General features: G+C 39.7%; 1 protein-coding gene across 1 annotated transcript; it reads right to left on the reverse strand.

The window, feature by feature from the left end:
• Positions 1 to 10,933: 10,933 nt before the first annotated feature.
• On the reverse strand, positions 10,934 to 11,617 carry LOC134644587 (uncharacterized). Its single transcript, XM_063497673.1, has one exon. The coding sequence runs from the start codon at positions 11,615 to 11,617 to the stop codon at positions 10,934 to 10,936; it is 684 nt and encodes a 227-aa protein (XP_063353743.1).

An 11,617-nucleotide genomic window follows, 5' to 3' on the forward strand; every position in this document is an offset into this window, starting at 1 on the left:
AATAAATAAAAGTGCAAGAGGCACTGAAAACACTGACCTGTGTATCTCAACAATAACAAAGAACTATATACATATGTACAAAAGTTTGGAGAAAATAAGTTCTCCAGGAAAGGCTTCGATCTTGATCAGAGTCGGAAGCGCTTCCTTGGTGGAGCGGGGCTCCTGCTGCTGCTTTCCTCATCTGTCGCCTTTCTTTTTGCACGCTTTGCAAACCTCTTCAGAAAGCGGCAGAGCACAGACATGATGACGTTGCCCTCTGAGCTGTAGTCAGTGACCCTCCAGCAGTTTGTCATCTCAGTGTCACAGTCTTCTGTGCGATACACAGCAGATATGACTCTGTTGACGGTGAGGCCGTTGACCTCCAGGGTGCGGACACAGTTCCTCCGGTCTGCCTTCAGCACAAAAATATCCGCCTTGTCAGGAAGTACCGGAGTCAGGATCTGAGATGTGAGGCGTGACCCTGCAGGCAGCACCATCATTCCTGGTAAGTCAGTAAGAGGAGATGGAATGGTGTTCTCCCTCCGACTCTCCAGCTCAGGTCTAAAAGGTGTTATCAGCTCCTCTTTGGATAAGAATCCCCTGAATGCGACGTGAGGAAAATCCTTGGACCCCGTAACCAGGTGATGGTAAAGGGAGAGGACCAGATCTTTCATAGAGTCCAAATGGGGGGGGCTCAAAGGACGGTTCCTCAAGTTGGTGACAACCATTTGATGCACACTGACTGGCCTCACCAGCCCAGCTACGAGAAAATCAGAAAGGTCATCCAAGTTAATCATAACATAATCAGACAAATTAAGGATTTAAATTTCAGCACATGGCTTTATATCATCATGCGCTATTTCCATTCACAGGCAGTCAGGAGCCACAGCACAACTTATTGTTTATGAAAGCCTTAAGATTGGTAGAAGGAGAGAAAAATGATTTTTCACTGTAAATGGCTAAACGGCTTGTTTTAAACCAAAGATCACACCAACAATTTCAAATTCAAATGAAAAACTAAGCGTCTTATTATGTTGCAAAGACTAAATAAGTCCTGCTGATTGAAATCATTTGCAAAATTATCATTGTAGCTGCATGTAAATTAAAAATTTACAGCTCACAGTAAATAATAACTTTGTGTGTTCTTGGTGATCAAAGTTTAATGGAGTATATCAAAATTTGTGATAAATGAATGTAACCCATAATACTTGTGAATTATGGACATATTGTCAGTAAGGTTGCATAGAGTTTCAGTGATGTTTGATACTGAATTCATGTTCAGCACTTAGGTGGTCATATTTTTTATTTTAGTTAAGCATCAGTCTGTTGAAAATGAAACAGCTAAAGGCAGGTGAGAAACCTCGAACCTTATTGCAAGCAATTTCATTTTCTCACACAGCACATAACATACATCTGGACACCTGTGATGCACTAACATAAGTATCATATATTTAATTAGATCAGCATCTCGTAGTAGCCATAAGTGATTTTGCACATAATGCCTACAAGATCAGAATTAGGCTATATCATTTTTATTTTATTTTTATTTTATTCTCATAGCTTTGTAAACTCAACGAGTGCCTCTGTGAACTCTCACGGGTCTATCATGCTTCTATACAGATCCGCAATCTATTAACTTTATTGTCTAATTCAGGGCCAATTGCCAAATTCCTCCACATACATAAACGGCACTCCAGGATGGGCGCACTGACGTCAGACGTCAGCCTCCCGCCGGTTCTAATGACTTACGTCATTTCCATGGCGCGCCGCATTAAATTGTTTTCTTTAGCATTTTTCAAACAAAAGTTACCCAGTCGCCATATTTGTCCTGGACTTTAAATCTAATGAAATTTTAATCACTTTAAAGCAATAAAAGGCCCGTCTACGGTGTATTTGTTTGCTTAAATACTCTATTAGGCTATACTTATTAGCTTACTAAGCTTTACCATAGCGGTCGTCAAGTATGCGGTTGACACCAAGGGACAGCAGGTATTGCTGACGCCGTAATCCACGGGTGGCCATTTTGGGTGGTTCAATGGTCTTAATCTTCAAGTTTGGAAAACTTTCAGAGTCGCTGGTAAAATGCGAGTTTTCACAGCACTAGTTAGAAAAGCTCCTCTTAGCACTTTCATGTGAAAACAAAATTCGATTCTTGGCCTCTGCTTTTATACCTGCGGCTCAACACGTCATCATCACCTTGACTCCCATTCAAGCGACGCGGAGTGATAAGCATTTCTGCTTTATTTATTCAGAATAAGTTTCCCACAATTATCATATTTCTAAAAAAAAAAAAAAATTCTCAATTAGTTTCACATTTTCGATTCATAAATATTTTATTATCATTACCAGCCTGCCCTTATATTTTTTTTAATTATTAATCCATAACTTTATAAACAATAAGTATCAATAACTGTAATCAGGGGCGATTTTAGCCCATTTTTGGGGGTGCAAAATGAATCAAAGCACCCCCAAAGATTTCTTACTTTTTTTGGACAATATTTGCTGTCTGTATGACACACTGCTAAAAATATAAAAACCATACAGTACTTGGTTGAGACATAAAATTTTAACAACAAAAGTATAGATAACCCCCCCTCTCCCAAAATGGTTTGTTCTAGCTCGGCTCTCCGCTGCCCTGGCTCCGTTGCTGCCAGAGCCATGGTGGCTGAGACGCAGCGGAGCGGAGGTGTAAGTGCCTGGCTTAAAACAGGACATATTAGCTGCATTTAACCTTCAGTTACTCTTTATATAGTTAGGTAGGAGTCATGTTTCTTTTTAGCTGAAAAACATTACACCCAGGTAACCTGCAGTGTTGAAAACATGTTTTCCGACGATGTTTGCTACCCTACAATCCGTCCTGCTCTGTAGCAAAATCAGCGACATTTGACCGCCCTGTTACACCCATTGAAATGTATACAGCCTATTTAAAATCTAAAACTTAAAATTGTCCGTAGACTACTGTTGTTACCACTGTCCTATTTGAAATGGATACTAACTAGCTAACTGACTGGATGCCCATTAACCTTATAACTCCTGTTGTGTGTGTGTTTGTGTACAGAGAGACAGCCAGGTTCATAAGGGATATAAGGAAGTTTTTTTTAAAAAAAGGAGCCACATTCAGGTAAAAGTGTAAAATCAAATGATCCATCAATCAAAAATAATGTTGGATCAGTGTTTCAATATTGATATCTTTTATTAGATGTTCATGTGGTTTGGTTATTTGCCTTTTGGTTGAAAGTAGACTGAGACAGGACTTTTTGTTAGTGATCTTAATAGTATTTTTTCATATTAATGTAATTTTTCATCTAATTGAATACAATCTATTTGTGTATGATTGTCAGTCCAAAGAGGGAGAGAGGAAAGAGGGGAACGTGAGGAGAAAGTACAAGGTCAGGAAGAACCAGGTAAGAAAAAAGACAGGGAACAGTGACAGGCAAAACAGAAACTATTAAACTGACAAAGAGAAAAAACCTGATTTTACTCATACAATCTGGAAGTTGTGCTCTCCCTATATAAAAGCTGCTATACAGAATCTGCAAAACAAACTGGGTTGAAACATTTTTGACCCTCTTTAACAACATTCCAACATAACATTATCATTGATTGGGGAGATTAAAATTAATGATATATTTTTATGTGGTTCAGCCACAACTCGACTAAAACCTCAGCCAGTAATAGGTAGGCCAACTTTTGGACCGTCCAGTTGTCTGTATGACTGCCGCAGTACAGTATCAGAAAGTGCCAAACGGTGCCCTGGTGGAGTGAGGAGCTGTAAAGAGAAGCAGAGTGCTCTGTTTATATTCTAAAAGTGTTTTAAGCTAGCTTGTTTCAAAGATTCTGTACAGCAGCTTTAAATGTTTTCCAAAAGCACACATACACTTATCAGTGTTTCTCAAACTTTTTACAGTGTGTACCACCTGATAAAAATGTCAAGCTCTCCCAAGTACCACTATGAAAGCATGAAACTCATAAATCTTACAACAGAAAATTAGTATTATTAAATTAGTTAAATTAGTATCTGCAGTAAAGATTTTTATTTGTAATAATTTATTCTGTTTTGGGAGTGTTTTTTATGTATCTGTATTATATTATACATACACATTAAAAGTGAATCTCTGTCCAAATGCACTCAGTTTACTTCTTACTCACTATGAGCATCATTCATTATTCTCCCCCAGTAATTAAGGTTAGGATATGTATTTTTTTTTCTATTCCAATCCATTCTTCTTTTGCAGCATTTAAATAACCTTTATCAGATTTGATGGTTTTGTTACAGACTTTTCAAAAAAAGTGTTTTGCCTTTCTTTCTCAAATGTGGGGATTAAATTGTGTTAAAATGTACAAAACAGTGATGTCATGTTTTGAGACGAGGACCCAGGCACAGAGAGACTTGTTGAATTTAAGAATCATATGATTTAAGAAAGAAATTTGCAGACTTGCACAGAGATGGTAAAATTATGATGACTGATAACGGAGATGAAGACAACAGACAGGGAGGAACAGGGTTTAAATGCACCCAGGAGACAGTCAGAGGGAACTTGGGACAACTGGAGACATTTAAGGATGCAGGGACTGACAGAGACAGGGAAGAAGTCTCATTGTGACGTGTAAAGTTGATCTTGCCTGGCTGGGCAGCTCTCTGGGTGCTCAGCACCCCCAAAGCTCTGATCCTAGAATGGCCCCTGACTGTAATGCATAACGAAAGTTCATCACGTTAAGTCTGCTTATTTCTTTTGTTTAAAATAACTAACAGTTAGTCCTCAGATTAAAAAACTTTAAAGAAAAAAATCATCTTCATGCAGAAAAACCCCCCCAAATAAATGAACGAATAAAAAATGAATATATAAACAAACAAAGCGAGTACAATAAAGATGATTTACTGTCAGATATTGTCGCAGCATTTAACTGCGCCCTTGATCAAATCAAATCAAAATCAAATCAAATCAAATCACTTTTATTGTCACGTCACATGTGCAGGTACACTGGTACAGTACATGCGAGTGAAATTCTTGTGTGCGAGCTTCACAAGCAACAGAGTTGTGCAAAAATACAATAACGTAAAACAAGCAAAATATAAGAATGGCTAAATCTGAAAGTAATAAATATATGTACAATATATAAGAGTATATGCATTACTGGATGATAAAGACGTTTTGATGTTTTTTCCACGTTATAGTTGTACAGAGTGAAAGTTACCTGAAAGGCTTGTGTACAGTGATTTATGCGCAACTTTTGAGGACTCTGACCACACTAAACTATTTTATAAACGCGAATTTCAAACTTGAAAAAATAGCGATCGGTTTCGCTTTTGAGGGTTAGTATTTAAACTAAATAAGCTGCTGCATTTATAACATTTTTATTGTAAAATTCTGTCCTTAAATGTTGTAAAGTCAAATAAAACTGGCAAATTAAAGTCACTCTCTCCAAATCAGGTAATTCCAACCTCATCTGGTTAGCTTTGATTTAAGTAACAGGTCTGTGTTCACCTAATTAAAGTGACCAAAAAAATGATTAAATGTGCTGATTAATGCAGACATGAAAATGTCATTATACTGAATTAAGTTCTCTTTTCATAAGTAGGTTAACTGTATTTAGTAAAACCAATCAAAAAATACTTTGCTGCTCCAACTTAACTGACTTAAATTAGTGTGTGTGGCAATCACTGGATTTTATTTCACTTAACTTGTTTTAACTTGTATATCCGTAGAAGTTTTGATTTGATTTACTAAACCAGGATATGTCAACAATAAGTACATTGAAATTACAACACGTTAGTTTTGTGGAATACACATTTATTATCAATGAAACACAGATATCCAACCCTCTGAGTATCAATACACATTTTCCTTCTTCTATTTTGGCCTTAATGTTTAACAGTTTTCACTAAAGGGCCAATAAGTAGGAAAAGTTGTTCTATGTTCACATGAATAAGATTATAGCTGGTGATTTTCTATGCTGTGTTACAGTAGCGGTTTTTGATAAGGGCGACATCGTGGTTGGGGGCGGCATCACGGGCATCGGCAAAAAAATAAATACAAAATTGCTGTACTCATGCTGCCATCGACGTCATTCCAGCACATATTGGGAATGGCATAGGCACCGATCGGTTTTCTATCGCCCATGGGAGTAAGGGCGCCCTCCGTTTTGCGAGGTGCGCCTGCTGCTTGCGGCACAGGGAGGAGAGGGTGGGACAACGGGGGATTCTCTGGCTGGCTGGAGCAGCATCTAATAACCAACTCGCAAAATAAAACAAAATAAAAACAAACCAACAAACACGAAAACACCAGACATCATGATACAGACTTATAATTTGCACCGATGTTTTTTTCGAAATTCTATACACGAAAAGTGAGCGCGAGAGCCCTCGGTGCGCCTGCTGCTGCTGAAGTCAAAGTAAACAACGAGGCTCCAGTTACAGCAGTGCAAGTAAACAAACAATAAATATAAGAAGAGTAAGAAAATAAATATACACTTTAGGACTAGGGGTAAAGGGATCAATAACAATTTAAAATTTATAATTTACAGTTTTAAGATTTAAAGTCTCACACAACCTGTCGAAAAGGGAGGGGGCCGGCTGCTTCCAAATAGAGCACATGTCATTCATCATGTTGTAAATCCAAGCCCATTATGTATCCATCATGATTTGAATCCTGGGTTGTGCGAAATCCCAGAAATAAACCCTAGACAAAGTGAATCTGTGAACTAAGGTGTAGGTCTATTAGGTTATGTTGTGGTGATCCTCGAGTTGGGGGATGGGTGTTCATACTGGAGTGCAAAATTAAAACCAATGGAAGGTGGACAAGAAAAGTTCAAAGCCATCAGGTCCTCAGTTTAGAAAAAAGACAAAAGAAGAGGAGGAGAAATGAGCAAAAGATACAGGTAAGCAGATGTGTCATTGGATAATGGCAGGTCATGTATCCTGAAACGATCAGAATCAGAATACTTTATTAATCCCTAAGGAAATTATGTGGGCTACAGTTGCTCCAAGAAGAAATGGTAAAAATAGTAACAGTAACAGACTAAACTCCAAACAATACATTATGTTACAGATTTTACACATTTAAGAAATAGCACTAACAGATCACTCAATTATAAATATCAAGGATTAACAGAGGTGATTATAAATAAATATTAAGAAGATTGACAAGAATATTACAGAGTAATAAAGAGCGTGTATAAAAAGGGTGTAACTATTGCAGTGTTTACAGTGTGTTAGATGGAGGAGTTGTACAGGGAGATGGCCACAGCCAGGAATGATTTCCTGTGTCGTTCAGTGGTGATTTTTGGTAATCTCAGTCTCTCACTGAGTGTGCTTATGTGACTAGCCAGCATGTCATGGAGTGGGTGGGTATTATCCAACATTGTCTTTATCTTGGACAACATCTACCTCTCAGACACCACCCTAACGGAGTCCAGCTCCATCCCCACAACATTGCTGGCCTTGTGGATCAGTTAATTTAGTCTGTTGGCATCTGTGACCCTCAACCTGCTGCCCCAGCATGCAACAGCATAGAGGATAGCACTGACCAAAACAGAGATACAACAAGATAACATCTATTAGTAGGGATTGTAAAAACGTCTGTTTATGTTTGTTTGTCACTTGGCTATGATAGTAAACAGTAGACACTGATGTAGCTTACTGAATCTTTTGGACTGTGTTCAGCATAATATTAATTAGTCGTTGTCAATTGTTGATTTGTCCTGTTCTCATTGTATGACGAGTTATGATGGCTGTTTGGTAGCCGTTTGCATACTATGCATACTCTCTCGCTCTTCATATATGTGTGTGCGTGTTTCTCTGGTGAAATTCAGTATGGTTCCAACAACAGTTTTATGTTAATGTACAATCCTTAATATGTTTTATATGTGTGTATGTGTGTGTGTGTGGGGGGGGGGGGGGGGGGGGGGGAACCGCCACTGCTGTGTTAATATCGTCAAATGTATCTCTTTTTAAAGAGAAAACTAACAACAAATGGACTCTGTAGCAGAAAGGAACTACACATGTGGTATGTGTAGTTCCTTTCTGCTAATTGGATCGCTAATTGAAACATGCCCACGCCTGTTGTGGAAATGTTTGTTCACTGGAATCAGCAGGTAAATAGTTTTGGAGAAACAGAAAATATTTACACATGGTACACACCCCTTCTGACATCTCTGATTTCCCCTTCTTTCTTGCCAATCTTTGTTACATTCTCCATTTTTATTTCCCCCTTCACTAACCAACATAAAATGAAAACCTCCTATGAACACTTTGAAAGTCAGCTAAAAGATATTCAGACATAATTTCCAAAGACCATTAGTACTTCAATGTTTGGATCCAAAATATTCCAGTTCTGTTTGTCAGGGTCCCTGAGCAGTTATGGACTTGTATTATAATATCTGTATTTTGGTATTGCTGTCCCTCGTTCTCCCTGCTTGTAGATATATGTGTGTATGTAGGTGTGTGTGTGGATGCAGGTGTTTCTGTGAGCACTCGTTTACAGGCACCTTCAGGCCTGGTGGGTGTGGCCCTGGCAGGTGATTGGCCACACCTGAAGACCGTGACACACCTGTAGCTGATCAGGCCTCGTCGGAGGAGCTACTTGAGAGTGTGGTGGAGCTCTCTCCGATGCTGGATCATTGCGTGGCTTCACGTTAGTCTCTCGACCAGTTCCTAGTTTAAGTCTGCTGCATTGTGCTGTGTCTGACGGCTGCCTCTCTCTTATGTTCCCAGGAGTAGCGGGGAGACGAGAGGACAGCGAGCACGGGGTGCTCATCACGGAGAAGCGGAGACAGGAACACTAGCACTGGGAAGAAGACACGTCACGGGAGTCGGGAGTGCACTGAGGATTTATTGTTATGTTTGTCCATTCACTGTAAATAAACGCACTGCTGACATTCAGAGCTCCTGCGCCTTCCTCACGGTTGGCCATGGTCAACCGTGACACTGTTGATGGTTGGGGACAAAAACCCTTGTCCAAGTGTTCTGCAGTTCCATTTCAAGGTTCCACTAAACCGTCTTTCACTGCTCCTCTGTTTTCTTGCAATTTCTTGTCTGAACTCTTCATTCAAACAGCTTGTTTTTTTTGTTTTTTGGCACTTGAGCTTTTGTTGAGAGACAGTTTCCATCCAGTTCTATCACAATTTTTTGTAAAACCTCAAATATGTACTTAAGCTTTGTGGGGTAGCTCAAGACCAGTGAGTAAATGAGGCCAAACAAAATGGTGACTGCATTTGCAATGTTTCCAAGATCACGAAGCACTTTGACACAGTCAATAATTATTCCAGCATCTCTTCAAGGTCATCTGTGGGTTCTGCGCCTTCCTCCTTAATGGTGAAGATTCCCAGGATCATCTTCTGCATTGCCGCCTGGTTGTCCACAGCATCGTCAAAATAAAAAGAAATAAATCTTTAGCCAGAACACAAACCTGCAAAAACATTGTCTTTGCTTCCACAAAGCAAATCTATGGAAAGCAGAGGCCAGTGAGCTTATGAGGGTTTCTGGGTCTTCACTGAGATAAACAATTAGCGCCTTCAGTACACAAGCTCTTTTAGTTTCATCATCCTGCAGCAAAGAAAATGGCAATATCTAAGATTATTGCTGTATTGTGCAGTAAACAACACAAGAAAAAAAACTAAAAGGAAGAAAGAAACACAAAAAGTAACCACTGAAAAGTCCACAATACCTGAAATTTATAATAGTTTCTGCAGCTGAAAGTAGCAGTTTAAACAGTTTAAATCTCAATGTTAGTGTTGGAGCTATTTGTTCTTTATTTTTATTATTTTGAAATTTGTTGAAGTTTGTTGTTGGTTTCCCAAACTGGATAAATAAACCATAAAATGCGACTTTCAAGTTTGGACAGTTGACTTCTTTTGCCTGCGTACAAGATCTTATCTCAGTGCAGCAGTGCCTTGTGGATTTTTAATTGTTGGGTGTTTGGTTGGTCAAACTAACGGAATGGCCACTGCATAAAGTAAAAAAGTCTTGCCCGTGGACCAGAAGGAATAATCCTTCATTAATGGATATGTTGGATATATAGATTTCATGGATCACCATCGAACAAAAGTTATTAGATCGTCTTTGGAGTAATCCAGACGGACTTGCTGCTTGAGGTTTGGATCAACACGTCACTCACTGATCAAAACTGATGAGTGATAATATTGTTTAGGCCGTAAAGGAAAACGGTGAAGCTATTGGAGTTTAAAGTCATTATTTCACTACAAACACTGATGAACTGAGTTTTGATTTGCTGAATTGGTGCGTAATTGGATCGCTAATTGAAACATGCCCACGCCTGTCGTGGAAATGTTTGTTCACTGGAATCAGCAGGTAAATAGATGTCATGTTTGTGCTTTATGCTGTGGGTTGGCAGTGTGCTGTGCATCTTTGTAATGTTTGAAATAATTCAAAAGAACGATCAAAAGTGTGGGATAAGCGTAAACAAAAGGATGACACTCAGATGCAATCGGAGAAAAAAAGCATCAAGTTCACACCAAAAGGTTTAGATATGTATATAAACATGTCAAGAAAAGCGGAGCTCAAAAAAAAAAATCTCCTCCTTGGATGAAATAAATCCTGAAGACAGCATCTCTAATATCTCAGGCGTAAAGCCGCGTTCAAAAACATTTTCAAAGCAAAGCCGAATTTCATCGACATCTTCTTCGCGCTTTAAATCTGCGGCTGACAAGGCGGCGCTCATGGAGCGACTCGCTGCATTAAAGAAAAAACATTTTATTGAAGCGCAAGCGGAAAAACTGAGAAAAGAAAAGGGGAAATTATCCTTGTAAATGGTGTTGACAGCAACAAATGCAAAGCTTTGTGTCTTAAAAATAAACTCAGTTTGTGGCTCTGAAAGTTCTGATGGAATGAACTCTTATTTTGAAAGAGGGCACGTACAAGAAGCGTCTGGGTTAAACCCTTGTGCTGATACACTTGTTCCAATAGAAAGAGATTACTCTGGTATAAATCTTCTTCCTAGCGGTTTATATCCCGCGACGCAGGGTCCGCTATCTTGCATGCCTTCCTCCACTTCTTCCTATCAAGGGCGTCTTCTGGTGTAACATTCACCGCCTTCATATCATCCTTGATTCGGTCCATCCAGCGCTTTTTTGGTCTTCCTTGTGGCCTGTTTCCATCCAGATCTAATTGCTGGGCTGTCTTTGCGATGGAATTTTTATCGCTACGGACAACATGGCCGTACCATCGGAGCCTTGCCTCTCGCATCTTGTCTGTGATTGGTGTCACTCCCCATTGTTTCCTGACATCGTCGTTCCTCGCTCGGTCAAGTCGTGTGAGACCCAGAGGCCACCTCAGCATCTTCATCTCCATGATGTGAAGAGCTTGTTCGTGTTTGGTCGTCGCTGGCCAGCACTCTGACCCGTAGAGTGCCACTGGGCGCACAATCGACTTATAGACTTTCGCCTTAAGATAGATTGGCATTCTCTTGTCAAATAAGACTCCACTCACCTGATGCCACTTCCTCCATGCTGTGTTGACACGGAGTCTGGCGTCTGGTAGAGTTTGGCAGTCCGAGGCGACAAGGGACCCGAGGTACTTGAATTGGGCAACTTTAGTCAGCGGCTCGCCGTCGATAGTGATGGTACTGTTGGTCTGGGGGCCACATTCAAGGTACTCAGTCTTCTTGATGTTCAGGCGCAT

This window comes from Pelmatolapia mariae, linkage group LG16_19 (assembly GCF_036321145.2).
Source record: "Pelmatolapia mariae isolate MD_Pm_ZW linkage group LG16_19, Pm_UMD_F_2, whole genome shotgun sequence".
NCBI lineage: Eukaryota > Metazoa > Chordata > Actinopteri > Cichliformes > Cichlidae > Pelmatolapia > Pelmatolapia mariae.

Bases quoted from the DNA above. Each gene is read 5' to 3' on its own strand.
- LOC134644587 (XM_063497673.1), bottom strand. From the start codon at position 11,617: ATGCGCCTGAACATCAAGAAGACTGAGTACCTTGAATGTGGCCCCCAG.